The 27,607-nt window shown below is 45.5% G+C and overlaps 2 protein-coding genes across 2 annotated transcripts; both read left to right on the forward strand.

Annotated features, from left to right (window-relative positions):
- Positions 1–9,699: 9,699 nt before the first annotated feature.
- On the forward strand, positions 9,700–13,346 carry COMMD3 (COMM domain containing 3). The gene is made up of 8 exons (XM_030009846.1): positions 9,700–9,884; positions 10,804–10,915; positions 11,014–11,077; positions 11,166–11,200; positions 11,517–11,577; positions 11,663–11,719; positions 11,812–11,871; positions 12,953–13,346. The coding sequence occupies exons 1-8, from the start codon at positions 9,752–9,754 to the stop codon at positions 13,010–13,012; spliced, it is 582 nt and encodes a 193-aa protein (XP_029865706.1). The 5' UTR covers positions 9,700–9,751; the 3' UTR covers positions 13,013–13,346.
- Positions 13,347–14,995: 1,649 nt separating this feature from the next.
- BMI1 (BMI1 proto-oncogene, polycomb ring finger) lies at positions 14,996–26,079 on the forward strand. The gene is made up of 10 exons (XM_030009845.2): positions 14,996–15,439; positions 20,599–20,732; positions 21,139–21,235; positions 21,971–22,026; positions 22,153–22,203; positions 22,466–22,574; positions 22,665–22,710; positions 23,252–23,350; positions 23,796–23,876; positions 23,975–26,079. The coding sequence occupies exons 2-10, from the start codon at positions 20,621–20,623 to the stop codon at positions 24,302–24,304; spliced, it is 981 nt and encodes a 326-aa protein (XP_029865705.1). The 5' UTR covers positions 14,996–15,439; positions 20,599–20,620; the 3' UTR covers positions 24,305–26,079.
- The last annotated feature ends 1,528 nt before the right edge of the window (positions 26,080–27,607 follow it).

Genomic DNA, 27,607 nt, shown 5'->3' on the forward strand with positions numbered 1-27,607 from the left:
AAGCTGGAGATGGAATGAGACGGAAAGCAGAAACAAAGATGCGGTATCTGGAGACAAAACAAAAGGAGGGATGACATCGGGGAATGTGCAAAAGATGCCTCTTCCTACATTTGTTGAAACTAAATATGCACACAAACTATAAAGCTGAAATTAAAAGCACAGGCAGGCTTATTTGGTTTTATCTTTCCAAGCAGTGAAATGATTTTGTCTATGATTTTTTCCCTGTCAATTCCTGTCCTTTCCTTGCCATGCCTTCTCCTTTCTCACTTGTCTTTTCTCGTTTTTCTTTTCAATGCCATCTTGCTTTGTTCCTTTTTCTTTGCTTCTGTCTGCTTCTTTCTTCCTCTTCCATTCTTCTCTTGCTCTCCCTTGTCTTTTTTGTCTTGCTCTTGCTCTCCCATGTGTTCCCTGAGCACATGAAGAACATGAGCACAAATAGTGGAAAAGCATTTTTTTCCTGATGCTCCTTTCCTATCCCCATGTGGTTTTGACTGCTGTAGCTCTGTTAGGTTTTAAATACACATGGAGAAGCCACTTGTACTCCCATGTGGTTTAGAACTATCTACAGTAGCACACTGCAGGAAAAACATGTGGGAAGGGAATGTGTCGGAAAAGTTGCTTGTACTCCCTCCAACACGTGGGCCACATTTAACAAGGTCAAGGGACAAGTGTGGCTCACAGGCATTAGTTTGACCGGTACTATAAAAAGGATCATGCATTCTTCTTTCTTTTACCTGCACACACTCTGCAGTTAATCACTCACCCGAATACAGCTTAGGGAGTTTCAATCGATCTACTTTTATTTTTAGGCTAGATGATCAGATTAACGTATTTTAGGAACAGATTATCACATCTTTTTTCCTGATTTGACAATTCCAAGACAATGAATGATATAAATGTAACAAGAGGAAACCTTTTTTTTTTCCCCTTTGTCTTCCCTCCTCATGAGAGCATCACGCACGCTGTGATTGAGCAGACAAGGGTATGCCTGTTAAGCTGGCTCGGTGTTCCTACGGCAGATACTTTCTACAGAGGGTTCCTTCTGAACTTTCCTGCTATGAGACCAAATTCACACAAAATGTCTGTGAACTGTTGGTTCATGTTATGCACATTTTGACACCTTTCAGCTGGCTTTCACAGATTTTCAAAGCACCTGTTCCAATACAACCTGGTTTTTTGGCAGCAACGAGTACCAGTAAGCCCCTGATTTTCTTTCCTCCTTCACTTAACCATTTCTAAGAGTGTACTTGTCAAAAAATATAATGAAGTGAAAGGAGGCAAATGCTGTCCAGCTCTCCTAGATAATGGACCACACTTCCTGCAGAAAAAAAATTGTTCGCATTGTTACACAGATTAACTAAACTGTTCTTGCCTGTCACTCATTTCTTAGGGGAAAGGTCCAGCCCACTTGCAAGTGGGCTGTTTGCCATGTGAACAGATGGGTATGGGCTTCGACAGCCAAGAAATGATGGATCAAATTTTGAAATTTGTTGCTCGCTCTCCACTTTAGTAGTTCCTAATTGGCCTCAACGGAACTTTATCACTCTAAAAACGGTATAATGGCAACAACATTTGACTGAACAAATACACTTCCCATGTAGGTGCTGCAGGCAGGCTTCCTGGCTGACAAAATCAGAGTGACACCATCAGTGAATGTCTGTTACAAGCTGACATAGCTCTTTGAGGTTAACATGTTGCTGTGTGAGCCTATGGTGGAGACGAAGGGGAGTATCTAGTGCTTATTTTGAATGGTGGTCTAAGATAAAGTCTTTTGTGTGATAATATCCTTTTAATAAATATAACCATTTAAACAAAGAATGGGTTCACTTATGTCTTACAATAAGCATAAGGCAAGAGGTAAGAGGTTTTTTCAATGATGCACCATTTATAATATATTGTCTAAAATTGTTACCACCTATATAACCAATATTATTCAGGATTTAACATAGCAAACTGACCAAAATTAAATTATATTTGACTGCTACTAATAGAGCAAGCAAACAAACTTTCTTTTAGAAGAACATTGTCTCCCAGCTTTCTAAGTGCTGCTATGGCAATATATATTCACCTCAAATTCCTGTGTACTCAGTGAAAATATAGGAAGAAAACAATGTAGATTTATCTTTGCATCCTATTGATGCACTTAGTTCTGGGTTTGTATCATCGGCGATTTGAATTATTACTGAAGAAAAAGTGTCCACTTTACCTACAAAATATAGGCTTCTTACACTTCTTCATATTGGTTGTACGTAGGTTTGTAATTTTAACTCTCTCTTTCTGTTATCATTTTGACTGTATCAACATTGTATTATGTTAACTAATACCAGCAGTTGCAAGCCAGGATCTTAACATTTTGTTTATACTGTAATGGGAATTTCTTGCCTTGTGCCTCTTTCTTGCACACATTTTGACAGGGTACTGATGGATTTGCAAAAATAGTTGAAGAGTTCTATGAGTGCACTGATAAGAAGTGATGATGATCATAATTAGTGTTACCTTTAGAAATACATTATATTTTTAATAAAATTGCATGTACAGTAAAAGTAGATAAAATATTCTTATAAGCATCTACACAACACATTTCATTAATTATCTCAGGGAAAAAAAAGCAATTTCCCAGGGTCTCTTCCAATTTTTCTCCACCACCTCAGGCCCCGTGCTATTTCGTATGGGCATGATGATTCCTATTGATTTAAATGTCGTGCTAGGAAGCCTAAATCCCCAAGAGCAATAGAATCTCCCCTATCACTATCCTACTGCTTATTGACCTAATTCACTAACCAACCATCAGGGTTTTCTCTCACAACAAATAAATCTTGCATGAAACAGACAGTACATGGACAGTCGTAGTTTTCATTGGTGTTGCCAATATCATAAACTTAGGGTCACCAAATCATTCCTCTTTGTTTCTCAGATTGACCATAATGTCATTTGCCATTTAAAAATGGGCAGAAACCGCGCCTGTATTTTTAATATCAAAACTATTTCTACAATCTGAAATAAACTTCTTGTCATATAAACAATGCAGACAATGCAGCATGTGCAAAATTCCAGGTATTTCAATGCTCTGATTTGCCTGTAAGTTATCGCTGGAACGGCTGCTGAACAGGTCTAATGGTTGCAGCATTATAACCACTAATCGAGATATTATTTAGACCCAGTGTTTACTGCTCAAAATTCTGATAATTGGTAAACTTCCTCTTTCATTAATTGAGCCAAACAAATTAAGAATGAGCCAGGGTTTGTTATGTTATTCTGAGTCTCACAGGGCAGTCTTTTCAACTAAAACTTTTAACTTGGACTCTGCAGAGCCTGCATCTGAACTTCACTCTCGGTGATTTTACTGGGTTGAATAGCACGCTTGTTTATATGTTAAAGCCAGGAGTCTAAACTTAGAGTGGCTCTGTAAAATGTGGTCGTCACTAGATATGAAATACGTTCACCAAAAGAGAACACAAGAAATACACTATATAAAGAAAAAACCTCCATACTACTTTGATAGGCAGATCTGCTTCAGAGAAGAGGCCTAATCCTGCTCCCAGTAAAGTTAATTAGAGTAACAGCAAGGTCCTAAATTACTAGTCCTCTCATCAATATCAAGTTAAGCTTTTATCAATGTAATTTGAAGCAGTATTAAAAGCAATAAATGCTAATTTATAATTGTTGATATTATCAAAGCAAGATCATTTGCAACCATACGTAACTGTGCCAGATTTTTATCACATTATAAAGGTTAACATAAGTGTTACAAGAAACATCAATGAGCTATGCACACTACGTTTGCTTTTGGTTAGATAAGTATGCTTTGTAGTAGTTGATATTCCCTCTAGATAATGGATATGGGCCAGATTCTCTGCTGACACAAAGCAATATAAGTAATTTGGAGGCAGATATGCTGATTTACACTAGCTGCAGATCTAGCCCTAATATCTTTACATGCAATAAACCATCTTAAATAAGTCCGTTTCCTAACTATTACTCAGCCATTCCTCGCTATTGCCAAAAGGGAACTCTGAATGCCAAGGTCTGCAGGATTTTATTTATCAAAGCTTCTTTTAAGGCATCTATCATTTTGGCATGCAAGCCTTGCTTTATGACCAGAATCAAACGTTTTCATGAAACAGCAGGATTAATTCTAGCAAAAAATGCCATGTAGTGCATGTTCTTGCTGTAATATCTCTTCCAACTAATTATTTTATGAAAACTGCATATTACGTTAGCAGATTTAGATACTTTTGCTGCTTGGTACTGCTGAACTGTATAAAGAGAATTTAAAATGTTATACCATGTATCTCTTTAAATACTGGATTACTGATAACTCATTGTTTGTATTTCTGTATTTATCTACCTTGATGAGAAGCTAACTAAATGCAGAGGTAAGAAAATCACACATCTGTTTGTTATATAAATACAAAAATTATTTTACCAATTAGGTGCTATGCTAAATAACAATTTAGTGTCCTGACATTAAACATCTGGAGATAAATAGTACCTAAAACATACAGCCTAATTTTCCTTTGAGGTTTATCCATTTTTACTTACATTTGCTGGATGTCAGCTTATAATAATTACCCTTCTATACACATCTCCAGCACTAATGTGACAGACTGTGAATGCTTCTTGACAATAGAGTATAATATCCTCCTTACAGGCTTCCACCAGCAAGGCTACAATCTTACTATCGAGTGTATAAACATGTAAAAAAGCTTACTTAAAACATTGACAAATTTCAAATATATTTGGTTTACTGTTTAAAAGCCCATCAGATTAGGCATCTCTCAATGTATCTAAAAAATAAGGCTAAATGTAAAGAACTTTGGGTACCATGTGTGATGTCTGTAACTGAGTGCTGCCTGAGTAGCACGAGCAGTAGGTACAACTTTGAAATATTTGTAAATGATGTCAGGTCATTTGAAAAGTAGCAAAAATTTCTGTTTAAAAGCTACTACCAATAAATGTTGCTTACAAAGACAGAATAGCAATATAATCACTAAAAAGTATTTCCTAGTATTTTTGTAAGTATGACAAACTATGTTCATCTGTGACACAGGACTAGACGTGGAATTACAGTAGTAGTTCCACTAAAGCAGCAGGAATCTTTGTATTTCTCCATCTGACATTAAAGGAGACATCTTTTCTGTAGGCCTCATTTATACACCTTCACAAATTTAGTCAAAGACACTAGACTTTTATCTTAAGAAAGAGCAAACACATTATGATCTACATAGCTTTATTTCTCTGTGAGAGAAAGAGAATGACTGAAAATTCAGTAAATATAGGACTTTCACTTAATTAGAAGGACTTCAAAATATGTTAAAACACCCCAAAAGACAAAGCTGCTGTCCTGGAGGATGCACTATCTAGTACATCACAGTGATGCTTGCTCAGATGCTTAAATCCTTACTCAGTTTTTTATGTGATCTTAGACATAAAGTGTACAAATTCTCCTTGTGATTTTCTTTATTTGACAAGAAATAATAAAATATAAATTAAAATAAAAATTTTAGAGTTTTGATCTGATATATGTTTTAGTAAAATAAGGTGAAAATGGAACTTTCCTAATTTGTAAGATTTTCCCAAACTGTTAGAAATCAGAGGAGTGATGATGTTTTAAACAAGTGGTACTTCTCTGGTTGCCTCTATTCCTGAGTACTTAAATAAGGACTGAAATATTAAGAGCTTAAAAGTGTATAATTTAAATGTGAAAGCTCTAAGGTTTTTTTTATTATTTTTTTTACAGCCTATGAGGATGTGGCTCTTTTCATGTATGAGGGGCAAATCAGAAGATTTTAAGTTTTGACAAATAGAAGCTTAAAACAAGTCAGAAGAAAGCTAATCAAAAGGTAAATAGAGAAGTCCTTTTTTAATAAATGAATGTCACTTAATTCCAGAAATACTGCCTAGTAGCAAAAATTTTTTTCAGGTTAAACTTAGAATAAAAAATATTAAATCAAAAATGTATTCAGCTACTATAGGTTTTACCTTACTGAAATAAATCAATGCTTTCACATATTTCATTAAAAAGCTAATTTCCTTAACTGTTAATCAGAACTATTTGTGAGCAAACAAAGTATGTTTTATTGAATAGCCCTTGTCTGTAGCCAAACAATGCATTTATTGAAATTAATACATACAAAAAAATTCTGGAAGTAAAAAATATTTTTTAAAACATGTGACAAGTACTGCACTTTCACCAGATATGAGGACTGTCTACAGCAATCATACCAAATAAATAATCCACATAATGGCTTAGTTCAAGGCAGTATTTTATTTACTGTATTGCACTTTTGTGCCTGTGAGATGAGAGAAATTTTCCTGGGTCTTTTGGGGTATGCAGACTCCTTTTCTTTGATGCTATGATCATGTCACTGACTGATACATGAGTATCATGTTTTTTCTTCAGATATGAATTCAGCAAGAAATAGATTTTGTAGCAAATTTTTACTTATTCTTTACTGTTCTTATCTGCTTCAAATATTTTATTCAGTAAAATATATTTCATAATAAAAAATACTCGACACTGACTTAAAAGAAAAGTTCTAGGGGCATTCCATTAATGTGTGGATGAAACTCTTGGAAGTCAGTAATAATTCCACAGAAAATTAACACTGGAATATCATCTTAAATTACTGTCTTTTAATTCTGTGAAGAGCAATACACAGAAGAAAAAATGCCAACTCTTAAATTTTATGAATTAGTCCTCTGGACACACTAAGTGATTTCCCTTTATTTTGAGCAGCTGCATTATTTTGTTTTGACTAAGAAAGTGCAAGCTGTAAAAAATACGAGCCTGCATGGACTGAGGTAGTTTGTTTCCCTGATTAATTAATATTCAAGTATTAATGCATTTCCTTAATCATTTCTTTGTTCAATATACAGTTATCTTCCTCTTGGAAATTGTAATGAACAGTTTTAAAATGTGTATACACTATGGACAAGTGAAAAAATCTGATAGCAATATGACAGTCTGAATCTATCTCATGTCCTTTTTGGAGGGAGAAAGAGAGAAAGAAAAAAAGTCAGGCTGAGGGGTTCGGGACGAGAATTGAAAATATAAATTTTGTGATGAAAACTAGTTAAACTTACATGTACTACTTAATCTTGCAATGAATCTTTAGCAGTTGCTTTACCTCTAAAGCTAGATTTTAATTTATAGGTTGCAATATGCTATAAACGATATGGGGATGTTGAAGAATAAATTTCTGTAACGTGCGATCATGCCATATGTGTACATTTCTAACTTTTTTGGGGTGACTATCCTCTTTTATAGCCTTGGTCTCTTTACCTTTGTAATTCTACAGCTCAGAGCTTTGTCCTCTCCTCCATTTTATGTTTTTTCTTCTCCTCCATTTTATGCTGTCTCTTCTTGGGTATCGTGTCTGTATTTGACAACCATACCAAAAGATAGAGAAAGCCTTATTTTGTTAACCCACCTGCCTGTTGCCATGCTTTTCTTGTTTCTGGCAAAATAAAAATTACCAGGACTTCTGTCAGCCAGAACTCTGAAGCTCAGAGTTCATCAGTTCAGCAGTATTAATTTTCATGCTAAAGTATCAGGCTAGTGATATTACTTCAGATCACACAACAAAAGTCTAAGCATTCATCCTTCGCAGTGTCATGAGGCTTAATATTGCATGTACACAGTGTGTTAGAATTAAGGGCCTGATCCTGTAGCCAGTATGATGTTCCTTTTGACCTTAACTTGGGCATAATTGAGACATAGGTATACAAACACGTGTTTTTACAACACAGTGACCAGACAACCCACGGTGCCAGGAAACTGAGAAGGCAGAATCACCCGATCACCCGTGCTCTGTGTCCGTACCGAAGGAGACGCACACGCTGCCAAGTGGGCAGCTGGATTGGCATAAAAGAACTATAATAATATCACAAAAAGTAAAAAAGAAAAGAAAAAAATCCAGTGATGATCTCAAAGGTAGTGTGATTCAAGTAAACATAGAACGTGATGCAGTGAGATGTGATAAAGCCTAATCTTACCATTCTTACAGCAACAAAACTTGAACTGGCCTCCAAAGCCGGACTGAGCTCTTAGATGACTGACTGTAATTAGTGAGAGCTATGGATACAGATACAAAATTCCGAACAGCTTTTTGATTAAATCAGCTACCAGTCAGCTACTGTGAATAGTTCAGATGAAATGAAATCCATTCGTTCAAAGCACTTTCCTAGTAAGAAGTCCAGTCCTCTGACAGTGCCGTCAACCTGTAAATGGATTGCAGCACAGGTCGGCAGATGATCAAAAGAGCAGACTATACTGGCTATTCTAAATTAAGTTACTCTGGAATGTTATACTTTATAAGTACTGCTATCTGACCTGCTCTTATTAGCAACACTAAGTAAGACAAGTAACTTTAAAAATTTAGAGGGGAAAATGCTCTGCTCTTTTTGTACACTATTTGACATATTTGGCAATAATTTGTGAAGTCGGTTGGTTTTGCACTTTGTGTTGTCCAATATGTATCTGTAGCAGGAAAAAAAGGACTACCTTTTTGACATTATATAGGTGTTATTTCAAAATCATTAATCTGGCAGAGGCCTTCAGCTTCTACTCATTTTTTTTAGGCTGAGCAGCTTTCAACATTGAATTTCCCTTTAAGAAATGTTCACGTTCAATAAAGAAGGCAAGATTACACAGAAACGTTCTTGTCTGTTCAGAATAGCCACGCGTGAAGAAAAAGGGGATATCTAAAACATTTTGCATACTTCAACTCCAAAGGTCATATACATCATACTTCATGTGGCACAGTAAGGCCTTTACCTGTGTTTTATTAGTTCAGTCCTAATTTGGTCCACAGCTGAGATATAAACACATGTAACTTCATTGTTTATTTGTAAAATATTAAGATTGGGGGGGGGGCGACTATGGCAATGTTTCAATACGTGCAAAATAAAATGTTAATGCAACAGGTTAATGCCTCACATTAGGCGTTGATTAGCTTAACATGGAGATGTTTTTAGGTAGCATTTGTACATCTTTACTAAATCACCAGTGAAGGCTGTATTGCCGATCTGTCACTACTTTATGTATGCCAAAACGTGCAAAGCCTTTACCAAAATGCTGCACCAATTTTAGTTACAAAATTATTTTGATTGTAAGCTCGCGTTTCAGCTGGCCATAACCATAGGGAAAAAAACCATGTGGTTTGATACGCGTAACATTGGGGCGGGGTGTTGGGGGGGGAATACCATGCGATACACATATCGAAGGTAGATATTTCAGAAGCAAAATAACTGACGGGGAAAGCGATAAGACTCTATTTCTGATGTTTTAAGTTAGCGGGCGGCAGGTCTGCAGAAACGCATCGCTCAAAATTTGCAGACTCTCAAGCTCCCCACCGACAGATGCAGTTTAAAGCTGTATTGAGATAAAAGGACTATAGGGATTTGAGGAGATATAAGCGCTTTTACCATGTGGGGTTTTGTTGTTTTGTTTTTTTTTTTTTTTTTAAAGAAATAAAAAGCCCTGACGAGCTAAACACGCCCCAAATTCGGTCAGAAACAGCATCACCTCTCACGTCAAACCCCAAGGACTTGGGGCGGGGGGGGGGAGGGGGCATTCCGCCACACGCGCGCAAAATACGCGGGGGGGGGGGGGGGCGGGAGGGGGCGCCGTTCGCCTGCCTCCCCCCCCCGCCGCTCCCGCCCGCCCCACGGCGGCGGCTCCGCCTCGTCGCGGCGATCAGCTGCGCGCGCGTCACGTGGGCGCGTGTCGAAGGTCACGGCGCCCACAATGGAGCTGTCGGCGTACGCGCAGGGCGGGTGGCGGTTGTTGGGTGACCCCCGCCGTTTTCCCCGCCGTCCTTACGCCGCTCTCCTCCGCGCCGCTTTCCGCAGCCTCCTCCATCACCCTCAAAGCGGGTTGGGTAAGGCGTGGGGGGAGGAGGCGTGGGGGCGGTGAGGGCCGTGTTCTTTCCTCCGGCGTCGCCACGCGTGTCTCCGCGTCTACACGCGCGTGTCCGTGCTGCGTTGCCCGGTGTCCACCCCCACCCCCCCGAACACACACACACACGGGGCGGCTCCCACCCGGAGCGTCACCCGTGGACGGCTCCAGGGTGCCGCTGCGCGGGGTGTCATCGCTAATGCGCGCCTGCTTCATTACAGCTAAAACCCGTCCAAAATTATTTTGGGGGGGGGGGGGGGGTCGGGGTCCCCCGCGCGTTCGTGTCCGCGTGGCGGGGCGAGGAGGCGGCTTTTTCCGCTGCGAGCGTGTTTGGTTGGTTCTTTTTTCGCGCGTGGACGCTTCCCGCGGCAAGCCCGGCTTGAGAGTATAGGGCGGTGCAATTAATTCGGTGGTGTTAATGACACCGCCGCCGCCTCCGCGGACGGAGGGAGCCGCCGGTGTCCGCGGCCGGGGGCGGCGGGCAGCCCCGGTCCCCCGCCTGGCCGAGGGCTCCGGCTCCGCTCCTCGGCGTTGGCGACGGGCTTGCGAGAAGCGCGGACGGGGCTTGGAAAGGAAATTGAGGTTTTCCTTCTTTTTTTTTTTTTTTTTTTTTTTCCTCCTCCTCCTTTTTTTTAATGGGAAGGAGATGGAGAGGCGGCGGGGCGTGCATCGCCGGGCAGCCCCGCCTGGTACGGCTTGCAGCAGCCAGTGCTTCAGCCCCTCTCCTCCTCCTCCTCACACCTTGCCTGCTTGCTCCGTCCTTTCGCTCTAAAACACCAAATGTGTTTCATTTTGAGGTTTTTGTGGGAAAGATATCCCGTTCAAAGGGCGCGCAGCAGCTCTTGGTGCCGTGTGCGGGGATTTGGCAAATAAGTGTGTCATCAGTAATTCATTTATTTTAGACGATCCAGACCTGAAAGATATTGACCCTATGGTATTAAAACATTGCCATGCTGCGGCTGCAACGTGTATTCTGGAGGCAGGAAAGCAGAAAGCCGACATATCTGCTATAAGGTACTAATACTTTGAAGCTACCCCATTTCTCTAGCGGTTGTTACTTTAAACTGTACTGCCAAGTTAACAGAAAACTAATAAATTCTTTCTCCCTGTAGCACATGTCTTGAGGACTGTAAACTGGACAAAGAGAGAATAGAACAATTTTGCACCGAATATCAGGTTTTTAAACCAATTTTAACATATTTATGTTTTCTTTCTCTCACAGGGATTTATTGAATCTAGCAATTTTTTTTTTTTTTTTCCCCAGAAAAACAAGGATGCATTGGAAATCCTATTGGGAAGGTAGGTCAATCAGTGAGCACAGATAGATAGTTTCAATTTCAGCTACTTTGAAGCTGTCCTGGGAAACACCTGTGCATACTTTAGGTGATGAAGAAATATTGTTCCATTAAAAAAAAAAAATTCTACATTTTTAACAAACTTCAGACAACAGCTCTTGAAATTTATCTTGCTCCTTTCAGAATTCTACTCTTAAGAAACTTTTTGAATTTTTCAAAAGACATTACAAGGATCATAAAAAAGTTCTTTATTAATGGACAGCTTGAGAAAATGACGTTTTCTTTTAGTGTAGGGAACTTGTAACTGTTGTGTCTTTCAGCATAGGCAGATCTCCTCTCCATATAACTGATGTGTCTTGGCGCTTGGAGTATCAGATCAAGGTAATTTTAACACATCAAGGTGTCTCTTCAGTCTGTTTCAGTGCTGAGACCTGACTTTTTTCTATGCTCTTTGGTTTTAATTTAGAGCAATCAACTTCATAAAACTTACCAGCCTTCCTACTTGGTGACCTTAAACGTAGAGGTACTGTATTCCCAGCACCCTCAGAGGAAAAAATGCAATTTCACGATATTTTTTTTAATAAAACATGCATTGTTGGTTGTTTTTTTCTTCAGAACAGTGATTCAGGATCACACCCAGATGTTAGTTTTAGTTGCACGATGGAACAACTACAGGTACTTCTTTCCTTCATCATTGTTTCTATGCTTGCCTCTAGTTGTGTATGTAAACTTTTTAACAACTTGCCAATCAAAATGAAATTATATATACTGTTATTAAAAAAAAAAAACAACAAACAACCCAGGACCGGGAGGGTAGGGGAGAATCTTCTATAAAAATTATCCAAGTGTAGTTTTCCTGTCGACTCAAATAAAGTTGCAAAGTAACTGATTTTAGTTGCATGGGGAGTGTTTTACATACGTGCATAAATATTTTGTCTGTTTTCATAACTGTAATATATATATATATATGGGAGGACATACATCATTTTTCTGAAACTCTGATTTCCCCGTGCTTTAGAGAAATGATTAAAGAACCTGGTTCAATGATTTAAGTGTGTCATGATTAAAAATAGAGAACGAGCTGAAGGCTCTTCAGTGGTGTTAATGACATGTAAGAAATGTACTGAAACAAACGTTGATCTTTGTTTAGCGATTTAAATGTGTAACTGAACAATAGAGGTATTGTAATGCTTGGAAGTGACCAAACTGTGGAGGATTGGGAAGAGGGGTTGGGGGGAGAGGAAAAGCAAGATATTAAAACTTCAGGTTTACACCTCTGCTTTTCTAACGTGTGCCTCAAAAGTCGTCCTTTTCTTAATAATGTGTTTTTAATTGGTTTGCTGACTTAGTTAAACCTGATGTGCTTTGGCTGGAGAACGGTCCTAGTACAAAATAGCACTCCAAATATTTTCAGTATTTTAGAAATGTATATAGTACTTCAAAGCCTAGAGCAAATGTCAGCGTTGGCCATCTTAACGATACCGATAAAATCTACGTGTTAAGAGTAGTGATCTATTTTAGTAGATAACGTATGTTAAAAGGTGTTTTCCTTCAGTTCCCACTTTGCTTACTACATTGTAAAATAGGGAGCTATTTAATTACTTGCTGGCATTGTTCATCAGTTGCAACGTTTCTTTGTGGTATAAGGTGCTGGTTTCCCTTGCCTCTCTCTCTCTCTCTGTAAAACAAATATTCTGTTCCTCTAGCTGACCTTTTAAAAAACGTGTTTATCCTAAGACAGTATTTCATCTCTTAGGATTTAGTTGGAAAACTAAAAGATGCTGCAAAAAGTCTAGAAAGAGCGACTCAGATGTGATTGAAGGAAGGTGTCAGCCTGCTGAGCTGAAGTACTCTCATTCCTGAGTGTCTTCTAAATGACAAATGTCTTTCATCTCTTGATGCAAACTGTTGTGGTTTTTTTTTTTTTTTAAGTCCTTGGATGCGAATTAAGTGAAATAACTTTTTTATGACCGGACTTGGTATTCCTTGCTCGTGTCATTTTTTTTTTTTTTTAATTAACTCTTGTTAAATAGTTGCTTAACTGTCGTGTCTTCAAAGCATTCCTTCTGTTTAACTTTGTGTATTTTTAGAATTGTCACGGATTATTTTTCTGTGGGATCTAATAAAGTTTATTCACTCCCGTTCTGCAATTTCTGTGGGTGAATTAGCCGTGCCTAAAAGTAAGATGCTAAACGTTAGACCGGCTCGGTGAGGCGAAACTCCCTTCCTCCCGCGCCGCGGCTACGGCGCGTTTGCTGAACTGCCCACCGCGGCTTTGTTATTTCACTCCGACCGCTCCTACGTCCTCCGTGCGAGTCCGAGGCTGGTCCCGCGGCGGGAGGCACGAAGGACTCCCGTGCGATTTGTCGGAGCCGGGGCGCCTCGCGGAAAGCCGGGGCTCCGCGGGGCTGAGCGGGAGAGCCGGCTGCCGGCTCCGCCTCGACGGCGTCTCCCCCCCTCGCGGGGCCGCTCCGCGCCCGGCGGCGGGGCCGCCGCCCTCCTCTCCCGCTGGCCCTGGGCCGCCCCGGCTCCGGTGGCCGCCGCGGAGCCCGCCCGCACCTGCCGGCGGCGGGGGGAAGGAAGCGCGGCGGCGGACGAGCCCTGGCCGCGGCGCCCGGCGCGGAGCCGGGCTCTTCCCTCCCCGCTCCTCCGCGCCCGGGCTGCGGGCGGCGTCCTGTCCTCGGCGGCGGCGAGCGACCGCGAGGGCTTCCCCGCTTCCCCGCTCCGGCGGCGGCGGCGGCGCCCGGCGCTCCCCGTCCCCTCCGCGGGGCGGGGGACGCGGCGGGTCCCCGCGACGCCCGCTCCCGCCGCCGCTCCGGGCGGGAAAGCGTCGGCGCGGCCCCCGAGGGGACGCGTCGCCCCGACCCCGGCGGGGCGAGGGGCGAGGGGCGCGTCCCGCGGCCGCGTGCGGGCGGAGGGCGGCGGGGGCGCGAGGCCGCGGCGCGGTCCCCCGGCGGGGGCTCGCCCGGTGGCGGGACAGGGGCGTGCGGGGCGGCGGCGGGTGTCGGGGGCCGCGAGTGGGAGCGCGCAACAAGTGCGCGGAGGGAGGCGAGGGCTGCGAGGGAAGGGGGACGGGCGGCGTGTGGGGCCGGCGGGTGTGCGGGCGGGGGGGGGGGGGGGTGGCGAGGGCTGCGGGGAGGATGGAGAGGGCAGCGGCGGGCGGGGCGGGGCGGGGGACGCACCTCGCGGGCGGCGCTCGGGGGCGGGCGGTGCTCGGGACCGGGGGGCGGCGGGGGGGGGGGGGGGGGCGATGAGGGGGGTGTCGCGGAGCCCGGGCGGCAGCTGGGAGGGGAGCGGCGGCGGCGGCGAGGGCGCGGGTGGCGGGCGGGGGCGAACGGGAGCGGCGTCGCGGGCGGAGGGAGCGCGGGGAAGGAGGGCGTCGGGCCGCGGCGGGCGGGAGCCGCGGGCGCGGAGCGGGAGCGGGGCCGGGGGTCGGCGCGGCGGGGAAAAGGAGGCATCGGCGGCGCGCGGGCGAGCGCGTGCAGGGCCGGGGGGAGGGGAGGGGGCGGCGGGCGGGGGAGGGGGAGGGGAGGGAGGGAGGGGGGAGGCGGGGGCGGAGGGGGAGGAGGCGGCCGGGTTGCGGGATTGGGTCACGGGGAGGCTGCCGGGCCCCGGCGGCAGCGCCGCTAATTCCCAGGCCGCCCTTAAGGAATGAGGCGCCCCACGTGACGCTGGCGGGGCGGGCGAACTCCGAGCCATTTTGGGGACGGTGTCAGTTTCCACTGTGTGCCTTCAGCGTTGCATTCTTCCCTCCTCCGCCCTCCTCCCGCCCGCCCGCCCGCCCGCCCTCCTTCCCTCCCCGGGTCCCCGCCACCAACTATGAAATAACAACAACAATAATACTCGTAATAATAATACTAATACTAATAAAAGAAGGCACGCGAGCGAGGCCGCGAGGCGGAGCGGGGGGCAGAGGGAGAGACAATGGGCTGGTGGAGAGAGGACCCATCCGGACCGGGGAGACTTTGCGCTCCCAGCGCCTGAGCCGCCCGGGCGGCGAACTCGGAGGGAGAGCGAGGGAGCGAGAAGGGCCGGTGGACGAGAGGAGGAAACCCGGGTGTTTTGTAACTAAAATGAGCGGAGCGCAGCGGCGGCGGCGGCAATAAGCTTATTGCAATTGACAGCGTCTGCAGTTCATTTCAAGATGGCCGCTTGGCTCACATTCATTTTCTGCTGAACGACTTTTAACTTTCATTGTCTTTTTTGGCCGCTCCGATCGTCACCCACCGGCTCCGCTTTCCGGGTACGTATGAAGCGAGGTGTCGCCTTACCAAGGGCGGGGGGCGAAGGGGGCTCGGCGGCGGTTTTCGGCCGGTTTGGGGGCTGCAAAGGGGAGCCTAGGTGTCCCCCGAGCTCTCCGTATGGGAAAAGCGCTGACAGGCTGCTCCAGCCACACGCACACACATATAGACACGCAGCAGCAGCAGCAGCAGCCTGTGCACTCGCTCGCGTTACGCACCCACATTTGCAAATTTTAGTTCCTTTCTTTCTCCAGACGCCCCCTAAAACCTTTCTGTGCACATGGCCCCCGAGGAGAATATTTATATTTCCAGACCCTGCTGCCAGCCCGGCCTGAGCGCCCTTTGTTTAAAGGCAGATTTTGATTAAACAGGGGCGTTCGTGAAATCTGGAGCTGCCTGGGTCAAGTGATTTCAGTCCTCCCCGAAAGAAATGTGTCTGGGGGAGGTTAAAATGTCAGATAATGCACCCATTTTATAGAGATAGAGCCAGCGGGGGGTAGCGATCCTCCTGGAGGGGTTGTTAGGCGTCGGGGCACCCAGCAGAAAATGTTATTAACTTAAGTTGGACAAGTACTTGTGTGAAATTGGATGGGTTGTAAGATGGCGGTTCCCAGTTGTTTCCAATGTCTCCTCTTGCATTTCTGCTCTAAATGCTAAAGTTTGGGGGTTTGTGCCTGCTGGGAGGGGAGAGGGGTGGCCAACACCGAGAAATAACTTTTGGGGGGCGTAAGGATAGCAGTTTGGCTGCGATCTTGGGGACCTGGGGCGTGCGGTTTGCTGGAGCCTTTGGAGCAAAGGTGATGTGTCTGTGGGACGCAGGGGGGGGGGTCTGAATTTCTTTTCTCTGGGTTGGTGGTTTTTGGTTTTTTGTTTGGTTTTTTTTCCTTCTTCTTCCCCTCCTCCTCAGCCCGGGAAGGGTAAATTTACATGAAATCCTTTGTCAGATCTTAAAGGTGTCACGAGTGGGCTCCTCATGCTGCTTATGGGCTCCACTGGAAAGTTCCTGGTGTATGTTTTTGTAATTGTATGGCCTTGGCAATATATAACGCGGGATGTTTCTCTGTGTTTACTGTAAATATTTGCAAATAATCAGGTAAAAATAAGCAGAAAAATTGCATTTCTATAAAAGTGAGAGAGTCACTTTTCAGCCTCTAGAAACTTTGATTCACTCCTCCACTCTCCAGAAAAGTCGAGGAAAACCTGGGCGTGCGTGCCCATTTGCAAGCTTGGCGTTAAAAGGTTTTTTTTGCGTAGTCTGTAGTGGTCAGAGCAACTTATTTTATGGGACTGTCCCAAAGACCAGGGGGATCCTGGAAATGCAGTCCAGTAAAACTACTTTGAGTGACTCTGTGCAGTGCGTCCTGGAAACTGAGACAGACTTGTGCGGCAGTTTGCCAGAGACACGGACGCTTGACCTACCTGATCGCTTAGATAGTACAAAAATTAACATTTTAGTGTGGCTTTTTTTTTTTTTTTTTTTTTAAGTAGACAGATCGTATCCTTCACCTAGTTCCAGGGAGGCGATTTAAGGGATTGGGGTCCTTTTGCACCACGTTGCCAATATCCAGGTCTCTCCTCGCTGCGGCGAGCTGGGCAGAGATATTTGAGCTCCGTCTGCCTTCTCTGAAAGAAGCAGCGTCCCCCCTTTAAAACATACGTGGCCATTCTTAAGCGAAAGAGTAATAACAGGCTCGATAGTAAAAGTGGCTCTGACTGATAATGGGTGAAGACGTAGAATGACGGCTGCTTTATTCCTGATGAGAGAGTTTTCCGAGAGGAGATGGGTGCAAAGTACACAAACCTACCCGAGCGATGCTTCTCTTTTTTATGTATGTATTTTCTGTTAGAGACCTGTCGAGCAAGGTTTGATAGCTTATTGCCTTTACAGATTTTTAATAATGTAGCTGATTCTTAGCAGGAGAATGCACTTCTGTTTTTCTTCATTTTGACATAACCGGTTTAAGGCCTCTAAATAATCAGCTGGCTGGCAGTGTTTACTTCTAGCGAGTATTATCTCCGTATATTTTACGTTTAGTTGTTCCGTGTGTCAGTGTGTAAATATATATTGTCCCGGTTAAGAGGCTGCTTGTATTCACTGTGTGAAGTGTTGGTATTCGCCGTGCTATCAGCAGGAGCAGAAAAAAATCTGAAAGGGTTTTGCTCGTACCAAAATATTAAGCTCAGGCTGCTGCAGTAAAAAGTGCTGCGTTTGTGTTACAAACCCGCAGGCACAGACACGCGTGTGCGTGTGCCTCTACGGGTGGCTTTTGGGGAGAAGTTAGGCGCCTGGTTCAGCTCGCTGGAGAAAATCACTGATTTCAAAGATAGCTCATAGCACGTTGAAAATGTGCTAACTTTGGGCAATAAATAATCCGCATTTAGGGGTTGCTTCGACAAAACAGGTTTCACGGTTGAATTTAATCCCCCTCCTTTTAGGAAGGGGCTACGCCTGCGTGAAATAAACGCGTTAATGTCTTGAAAGGTTTGTCCCAGTCTGTCAGGGCTGGGAAGGAATTCTTGGTCAGCCGACTTGCGTGACCTCGGTCACTGCTGGGTTTTTTGGTTCAGATATTTATGAATCATAAGGTAGTGACTTGAACAAATAAAACACAGAACCGTGAAGGCAGCCTGCCCACGTTTAAGTACCTAAAGGGACCTCAGAGTCGCCGGCTTCAGGGCGCTGGACTTTTCGGAGAGGAGCGCAGAAGCCCAGGCTCTGCCTTTTCTGGGAAAAGCAAACCCTCGGTGTCAGTTTAAAAGTAAGAAGCGGAGGGTCAGGGAGCCTGGAAGCGACATTTAAACCGCAGTACAAGGCAGCGGGGGTCTTGCTTTCCCACACGGGGCTGGGAACAGCTTTGGGGACCTGGTCTGGCTTGGTCCTTCTTGCACTTTGCTTTTCTGTGTGCTAGCCGGCTGCGGTTTGATGCTGGGGGGGTTTTATCTGCTGCTCACTCGAGGGTTCTCCTGCAGCAGCAAGAGAAGTTTCCTAGCTAGGGTCGCTCGTTGGCGCTGTGCACACTTCTTGAGGAATATTGTACCCCTGTCCTGGGCAGTCTGGCCGAAATTCAAAGCTTTCAGAAAGCTTGGTGTGTTGGGGTTTTTTTTTTGGTGGGTTTTTTTTTTTTTCCGCTGCCTAATATCGAAGTTTGCCAGTGGCTGGGGAGAACCTCGCACCTTGAGACATCTCCAGCTCGCACGGTGCTGCAGTGAGAGGTGGCTCGCAAGCCCTGCCTCGGGAAGAGTGGGGACCAAGGATAGGAGCTGGTGTACTGGGAGCGCTGACATGGGGAAATGAATAGCTTGCATGGGAGCGACGTTGTTACGTTACGTTTTTCAGGATCTGGTTGACAGAAAATAATGTACTCTGCAATTGATGTGGCGGACAGGGTTTTTTCCCCCGGTGTACTTTCCCCTTTACCTCTTAGTCCCTCTCATTTTAAATAGTATGTGTGCGTATAACGTTGGTGCCAGTGCATCCGATGGGTGTTTATGGGTTTCAGACTCTGAAAATGACATTTGTTTTTCACTCTTGTCGCTGCATTGTGTTGACAAGGTGTTGATTTAGCTTTAGGAATGATCTGGTCACATGGTCCCTCGCATGTTGTCACTAATGTACCGTTTAAAGTCGGTTTGGGCTTCCCCCCCCCGCCCCGGTGTGCTTTATTGCTGAAAAGGGGGTTTGTTTAAGGATCCGGAGGCTTGTTTTCTCCCGTCCAAACACCTTACCCTGGTGCTGCAAATCTCTTTCCACCTCTTGCAAAACTTTGCATCGCGCTCGCTTCGTCCGCGGGAGGCTTTTCAAACGAGAGTCAAAAGAGGGGGGGAAGGAAAGAAAGAGAGAGAGAAAGAGTTGGGGGGGGAGGAGAAAGAAAGGAAGGAAGGCGAGAAAGGAGGAAAGGGGAGAAGGGGGGAGAGGGGATGCCGGCGGCGCGGAGCGGGAGCTGGGGCTCGGCACCCCGCCGGCGGTGCGGGGGGCTCGGTCCCCGGGAGCGCGGCGCAGCGCGGCACGGCTCGGCTCGGCGGAGGGAGGGAGGGAGCGGAGGGGGAGCGGAGCGATCTCAGACCAGCTCCTCGCACCGAGTCGACGTGGAGAGAGGCCCCTGAGAGGATCCGAAATGGCCGAGGCTCGGGAGGAGCCTCTGGCTCTCGCCTCCGCCGGGCTGAGACCCCAAAGCCCGGCTCAGCCCCGCGCCCGGGGCCGCCCCCGCCGCCCCGCACCGCGCCCCGGCACCCTCCGGGCTGCGGCACCCCGACCCCGCCCGGGCCGCCCCCCCCCCCCTTCCTCCCGCCCTCCCCCTCCCCTCCCCTCGCAACCGGGCTCCCAGACCCCCGCGGGCTCCTCGGCTCCTCCACCCCCCTCCGCCAGCCCCCGGGCCCCGCGTCCCCCCCCCTGGCCCGGCTCGGCTCGGCCCGGCCCGCCCCCCCCCCCCCCCCGGCCGCCCCCCCGCCCGGCTCTCGTGTGTTCCCAGCGGTGGCAGGATGCCAAGTGTAAGTGTAAGTTGCTATAGCAACCCCCTCGGAGAGCGGAGCAGATCCGGATCGGCACCGAGCAGCAGCGGCAGCCGCCCGGACCCCCCTCGCGGGCCGGCCCCGCCGCCCCGGTGCCCGGCCCCGCTCCGAGGTGCGTGTCCCCCCCCCCGTCCCTCCCCCCGCCGCCCCTCCCCGCTCTCCGGAAATGCCAGGGCAGCCGCACCGGGAGGCGCTGGTTCCCCTTTGTGCTGCTCGCCGGCAGCCCGGTGCCCGGCCGGCCGTCGTCGTCGTCGCCGTCCCCCCCCCGCCCCCGCCCGGAGGTCCCCGCCGCATCGCCCGCCGAGCCGCCCGGGGAGCCCGCCCCGGCCGGTGCCCCGCCGCGCCGCGGAGAGAGCCCGTGCCCGCCGGGGAGCGGCGCGGTGGGTGCCGCGGAGCCGCCGCGCCTCCGCGGGGCTGCGCTCAGGCCGGCCCGGGGCGGTGCGGGGCGGTGCGGGGCCGCCCCGCCGGCCTCGGGACCGGCCCTCGCCCGCCGCCCGGCCCCGCGCCGCCGCCTTCCGCGCTTGATCTTCCCCCTGCGCCGGGGGATGCGGCTGGACGGGGGAAGGGGACGCGCCGGGTCTCGGCACCTGGGACGCCGCCGCGCTCGTCCCCGCTGACCGGTCCTGCGCGCGTGTGTGTGTGTGTCTTTCAGAGCCGCCCCTCGCCACGCCAAAATGCACCGAACAACCAGAATCAAAATAACCGAGCTAAACCCCCATCTCATGTGCGTGCTCTGCGGCGGGTACTTCATTGATGCAACAACCATCATAGAGTGCCTCCACTCCTGTAAGTACCATCGGGCGCTCCGCGTTGTTCCCCCGCCGCTTCCCACCTTTCCCGGGGAGCACAAACCCCCCCCCCCCCCCAAGCCAAGCCCACCCCCCCCCCGAGGTGCTGGGGACCGCCGCCCCTCCGCCTCCCCGACGGGCTGGGAAATCGGTGGCCCGGCCGTGGTGCAGTTTTTCTGACGACGGCCCTACGGTCTTTGTTAAAGTAATAATATATGTACTCTAAGCGTCTCCTTTTCATGGTAATTGCAGCTTATTTGGGTATTTGTTTAGCTTAAGCAGCGCGCTGCTGACAATGGACGATTTGCTGTAGCTTGCATAGTTTAGAAAATCGCACCTCTATCTATGCATATCTGAGCGTCACCTATGACCATCACTAAAAGGCTTTCGTGTTTGACTTACAGTCTGTAAGACCTGTATCGTGCGTTACTTGGAGACCAGCAAGTATTGTCCTATCTGTGATGTCCAAGTTCACAAAACTCGACCGCTTTTGAATATAAGGTAGGAGAAAGATGCAATGCGCACCCTGCATCCCTTCTGTTGCTTTATATGGGGAGACCTGCGGTAGTCGTGTCGATGTTATCTCTTCGTCTGCGATTTAAATCTGAAAGGACTTGTCAATTTACAAGCTAACTCGTGTCTATGCTCTCTCTTTGGAGTTTTGTCATTGATTGAAATTGAAGATTTCTCTGGAGGCGAGACTGAAAGTTTCTGTTGGTCTTTTTTTGCATACGCCAACCCTCGAAGCAATGCCTCTTCCCTCTCCCCCATTCTCGCGTGTACCATCCCGACAGTTTTTACCTCCACTTCCTATATCTCCCAGACATGCTTCAGTCCCTGCCTCGCTCCTTGTCACGAAAACTCTTGCCGAAACTTTCCAAGCTAAGGGGCAAAAGCCTTTAAAGCATGCTTCTCCTTTCAGAAATATTTTTCTTGTCAGCGTTACTCTTTGCTCTCTTTCTTTTCTAGGGAGGACATGTAGTTTTTAAGGCCTTCCTTCAGTCCGAGAGAATTATTTTTCAGTTGTGGTAGCACAGATGAGTTTTGTTTTATAGCGGTATTTAGAGCAGTGTTAGTTTGATTACAAGGGCTTGTAAGTTAACTTTTTATGACTAGCCTCCCACTTTGTAGAAGATGCCTCATTGTTGTGAAAGATTATGAATGAGGAGCTGCCGCTTGGATTAAAGTATCGCTTCATCTGCTTAATTTTATGTTTTGGGGTTGTTCTTTTTTCAGGTCAGATAAAACTCTCCAAGATATTGTATACAAGCTAGTACCAGGCCTTTTCAAAAGTAAGTAGTTAAATCGGCTTTTTTTTTTCTGAAGAGTAGAAAAATAAACCCAGAACTGCTATCCTACATCAATACCAGGAGTTACCCAGTATACACTAAAAGAAAAATATATGCTTTTCCATCTAGATGAAATGAAAAGAAGAAGGGATTTTTATGCTGCTCATCCGTCGGCCGATGGTAAAAGCTTCTCATTCGCAACTTTAATAAATGTAGCATTGACCTACATGCTTTACTGTTTCCTTTTTAACTTACAAATTATGTATTACCGTGACAGAATTTTAAGAAGTAAATTCAGCATTAAAAAAGTATATTGTTTTAACAGTTATGTAGCTTTAATTCATAATCTTACTATGGAGATTTTTTTTTTCTTGTACTGAGAATTGCCATTCTTCCTGATTTGAATTTCAAAATGTAAATTATTGTGGAAATTTCTGCGCAGCTGCCAATGGCTCTAATGAAGACAGGGGAGAAGTGGCTGACGAAGACAAAAGAATTATAACAGACGACGAGATAATAAGCTTATCCATTGAATTCTTTGACCAGAATAGGCAAGTTCCAGAATGGCAATATTTTACATTTACCTGACTGATAGCAGCTATATTTATTATTTGTTGTAATTGTTTCATTTCTTCTCACAGACTGGAACGAAAAGGAAATAAGGAGAAAGAAAAATCAAAGGAAGAGGTAAATAACTTTTCCTTACTCTAGAAGAAATGTAACACACACAAACATCTTTTGGGGCAGGTTTGTAGCTGAAAAAAATACATAGGTATATGTGTATCTAGAACAAAAGCAGCACACCTATTATGGCGCTAGGTAGAGAAGAGGTCAAGCATCTTCATACAGCTGCATATGTAAACAACTTTTTGAAATAAAAAATATCTGACATGTTGCTTTTAAAGTCGAATTTGATTTCTTGTCAGAATCTGCAATAAATTATATATCAATTAATTTAAAAAATCAGTGTGTAATACATATATTCTAAAAAGAGATTTACTGTGAGATAAAAATCCTTATGTATAAAATTAGTTGCATTTTTAATTACTTATTCTAGAACTGTAATTTGCCACTTCTTTCTGTTGTACCTTATAAGGCAGCAGAAATTGTTATCATTCATAATCTAATAAAGTGCATTTTTAAAAAATTAACATAAAATGTTAGAGTACAGCTTTGTGGGAGTAATTGCTTGTTCTCAGTAGTCTGATTTTCTTTACTGTGCCATCAGGTGAATGACAAAAGATACTTACGCTGCCCAGCAGCGATGACAGTGATGCATCTAAGAAAGTTCCTGCGGAGTAAAATGGATATACCTAACACTTTCCAGGTACCTACGGGGAAAGAGTGATTTTTTTTTATTTTTTTTTTTTAAATCAGTCTTGCTATTTTAAGCCTGCTGCTGCTGCTGCTGGTTAGCACTCATTTTCTCATTACAGCCAGTTCCAGCAAGTGCTAACTACCAGGTATTTCTGGTGTGTGCAATATGTGGATGGGATCATGAACGTTATTTTTAAAACACCTATCTGGAGAGTTTGGCGACACTCTGTAATTTTTTAATGCTGTAAATATCCAGGTATCAAGAAATTAGTCCTTAATGTATTTAAAACATATCTAATAGATATGAAAATTCCCTATTCCCCACTGGTTTTGGCATAGTATTTTTTCAATTTTCCGATATATATGGCAGCGGGGCAACTTCCACCTCAGAGCAGTCATACGCTAGGGGTAAATGCCTGGATGCTCTTTAATGCAAGGATTCGTATCTTGAACAGATCGATGTGATGTACGAAGAGGAGCCTCTGAAGGACTACTACACCCTAATGGATATTGCCTACATCTATACCTGGAGGCGGGTGAGTATGGCCAGTGGGCCTCCCCCGGGGAGGGGGGGAGGTGGTGCGGGTCGTGGCCCGGGGAGGGCGCTTACCAGGGTCTCCCCTTTGCCTTGCAGAACGGGCCTCTCCCCCTCAAATACCGGGTCCGACCTACTTGCAAGAGGATGAAGATCAGTCACCAGAGGGAAGGCTTGAATAATAGCGGGGAGCTGGAAAGTGACTCTGGGAGCGACAAGGCGAGCAGCCCGGCGGGAGGCATCCCCTCCACCTCCTCCTGTTTGCCCAGCCCCAGCACGCCGGTCCAGTCTCCTCACCCCCAGTTCCCCCACATCTCCAGCACCATGAACGGCACCAGCAGCAGCCCCAGCAGTAACCACCAGTCCTCCTTTACCAACAGAGCGCGGAAAACGTCGATAAATGGCTCCTCGGCCACTTCATCTGGTTGATGTGCCAACCAGGCTACTGCCCCCCCCCCCCTTTATATAGGTCTCTCCATGCCATTACAGCTTTATAGATGCTAATCCATGTGACTATCGTCCAAATTGCTTTCTTTTGTAGTGACACTGAACTTGGCTATAAAAGGCGGACTAGGTGACATTCAGGATGGACGTTAATGGAAACGCAAGATTGAAATGTAAATTGTTTTCAGAGGACTGGGAAGCAAACAAAAGTTACACCTTCACCTGTTCTGAGTGATGCGGAGTTGTTTCCGTCCCCATCATCTGGACTCGGGAGTCTCCAGAAGTCGATACAAATCCTGGGAAGTAGTTTGTTAATCCAGACTAACTCCTCCATTGCGTTCTCTTCGATTGTTATTGTTCTTATGCTGTTTTGTGAACCTGTAGAAAGCAAGTGCTTTTTCATCTTGAAATCCAACAAAATGGAAAGAATATGCATAGAATAATGCATATATGTAGCCATGTCACTGTGAATAACAATTTTTGCGTATTAGCCATTTTGATTCTTATGTTGCATCTTTTACTTCTCTGTTGCTGCGCAGAACCGATCAAAAGAAAAGTAAACTTCAGTTTTACAATCTGTATGCCTAAAAGCGGGTATTACCGTTTTATTTACTGACTTGTTTAAATGATTCGCTTTTGTAAGAATCAGATGGCATTATGCTTATTGTACAATGCCATATTGGTATATGACATAACAGGAAACAGTATTGTATGATATATTTATAAATACTATAAAGAAAATATTGTGTTTCATGCACTCATGATATGGTTGTTAAATTTCTAAACTGGTTCGACCCTTGCAGATGCCGCCTGTTTGAGCTTTGCTCATACTGCAAGAAACACTTTGCGTGTGAGAGCTACAGTATTGGGAAAGCACATTCAAGTCTCTGATAAGCTGGAGGCAATTGGCAATGTTAAAAGGATTTCACTGGCTTTGTCTTTTTTTCCAAGTGATATATTTTTACTTTACCAAATGTTGAAGTGATGCAGTGAAGAAAAAAAAAAAAAAGTTAAGGGACATGGAAGTCTTTGACCTGTTTGATTACCTTTTTATTATTTGATGTGGTGGGACTGTGTTTTTAAAAGCACATGGAATCATTATAGAAGCCATAAACTGTTTGGTATAAATTTTAAGGAACCAGCAAGACGCTGGATGAAGGCATTTTATCTAAATTTGTTTTAATATATACATATATGGTACAGTACTAACTTCATTAAAATTTAACAGGTACTTTAATATTTCCAATAAATTGTGGAGAATGCCTCCTCTTTAATGGCCTGCAAATAGGTGCATTTTATTAGAGGCTTCTAAGGGTATTATTTTTTTCAGTAGAAGGAACTTTTCCACCATAAAATCCAAACAGCCCAGAACACTTTTCAGTTTGTGCTTTGCTTTGGTCGAACTTCGTGTGTGTTCATCACCCATCAGTTATACATTTGTGAGGGTGTTTATTCTATATGGATATTGTTTCATGTTTGTACGGGAAAATTGTAGTTAAACATTTCATTGTCTCCAGTCTGCAAAAGAAGCACAATTCTTATTGCTTTGTCTTGCTTATAGTCATTAAATCATTACTTTTGCATATAAATTGCTGTTACTTGTCCTGCGTGTTTTTATAGACCAGGTGATTGCAAATCCTCCACAAGGTTATTGCTTATTGATGTATAATGTCTTGTTAAACAAGAGTTGATATTTTTTCCTGTAGTAAACATGTACAGTTCAATTTCAACAGTAAAAACTTCAGTTTTATATACACGAATAACTTTCATTTATAGCTGATCAAAGAAATAAACAAATAAAAGGGATAATTCATTGAAAAATAGCACATGACCTCTGTTGATAATGTGGTGTTAAAGGACAAACATCTTGTTCTCGCCGGAAGTCTTTCTGGGTGTGCAAAAGATTTTAGTGAACAGAACAGCAGAGTACTAATATAACAACAACAGCAAAAATTGCCTAGAAATCGCCGTGATTTGTTTTGGTTGCCTGCCTCGAAAACATTTGCTGTTCTTTATTTGACCCCGAATTATTCTTGAAAATAAGCAAATGGTGTATTCTCACATCCCAGTCAGCAATAGGTTTTACCTCCTATCTGTTCAAACTTAGCCCCTGTTAAACTGCACCGGCTGGGAAGGGAAGAACGTGATTTTTGTGATGATGGCGAGCGCCAGGTTCCCCCTGTGCTGCTCTGGATTACTTTTTAAAGTCTCGGTGGAACTAAATACGTTTTAATGTAAAGATATCTCTCCATGCGACCGAGTGTCTATCTTGGCACGATTCCCTCAACTATATGAGTTAATCACACGGTACTGGTTGAATTAATTCACCCAAAGACCAGCACTGAACCTGCAGCGGAGGCTTGTACGTTAGCGTACTGACCAAATAGCGCTTATTTATATTGGGAGTAGCTGATAATGACAACTTTTAGCATCAAAACGGAACTATTCTCGGTCTTTGTAGAGTGTCCGTGAAACACAAAGCAATGAAACAGGAGCTGGATAATTCCCGTCGAGGTTTATTAAGCTCTTACAGCACTTTCCACATCTCCCAATTTGACATCTCCCGTCTGGAAAAGAACAAACGTTTTCAGTAGCTCTCTTGCCGAGCTGCAGAAGCCGCTGAGGATGTTTGTGCTGCCACGTGAAACTTTTGTTTTGCTGCTGGCCTTGGGCAGATGGCACTGCGATGCGTATATATTGCTAAGCACAACTGGGAGGACGATCAAAGATAGCATCTTGATGTTCTACTCGCGAAGCTGCTGTGTCAACCTCCCTGGTTTCACAATATTTTCCTTTGCAGCTACACAGCGAGCGGGTTTCCTTGCAAATGTACGTAAACCCTCCCTATTTGGAAAGAAGTCTCAGCTCGCTATATGTAAGAGGAATCTTCGCAGTATCCGACGTTGCATTTATACAGATCGAGGGATAAAGCCGAAGTCTGCTGCGTTTTTCCGAGCTTGTTCGACAAGCAATCTGATCAAAGGTAGAGGCAGGGGCGGTCTGCGCCCGCTGGAAAATGGTGTTTTTCTGTCTTCGTCCGATCAAATTTTCCGCCCTGCTTCAGCTGCCTGCGGCTCCAGGCAGCGCTTTTGTGCCCGACCGGAATGGGGGACAGGCGGTAACGATCCAGCCCCGGGGAAGGCGAGGGAGAGGGAGAGCGAAGAGCTCCACGGGCTTCTGGAGAAGACGGGCAGAAACTGGGAGAAGGAATGCAGAAATACGCAGAAAGAGAAAGAGAAGGAGCATGGCGAGCTTGCTAAGCCGAGCTGTTCGTGTGTCGTCGTCCCC

The sequence above is a fragment of the Aquila chrysaetos genome, chromosome 3, assembly GCF_900496995.4.
Source record: "Aquila chrysaetos chrysaetos chromosome 3, bAquChr1.4, whole genome shotgun sequence".
Classification (NCBI taxonomy): domain Eukaryota; kingdom Metazoa; phylum Chordata; class Aves; order Accipitriformes; family Accipitridae; genus Aquila; species Aquila chrysaetos.

What these genes read in the sequence shown, in the direction of transcription:
- COMMD3 (XM_030009846.1), top strand. Translation starts at nt 9,752, where the DNA reads ATGGAGCTGTCGGCGTACGCGCAGGGCGGGTGGCGGTTGTTGGGTGAC. An exon ending in AATTTTGCACCGAATATCAG is followed by an intron (nt 11,078 to 11,165) that starts GTTTTTAAACCA and finishes TTTTTTCCCCAG; the next exon opens with AAAAACAAGGATGCATTGGA. An exon ending in TTGGAAATCCTATTGGGAAG is followed by an intron (nt 11,201 to 11,516) that starts GTAGGTCAATCA and finishes TGTGTCTTTCAG; the next exon opens with CATAGGCAGATCTCCTCTCC.
- BMI1 (XM_030009845.2), top strand. Translation starts at nt 20,621, where the DNA reads ATGCACCGAACAACCAGAATCAAAATAACCGAGCTAAACCCCCATCTC. An exon ending in CGACCGCTTTTGAATATAAG is followed by an intron (nt 21,236 to 21,970) that starts GTAGGAGAAAGA and finishes TTCTTTTTTCAG; the next exon opens with GTCAGATAAAACTCTCCAAG. An exon ending in TGCTCATCCGTCGGCCGATG is followed by an intron (nt 22,204 to 22,465) that starts GTAAAAGCTTCT and finishes ATTTCTGCGCAG; the next exon opens with CTGCCAATGGCTCTAATGAA.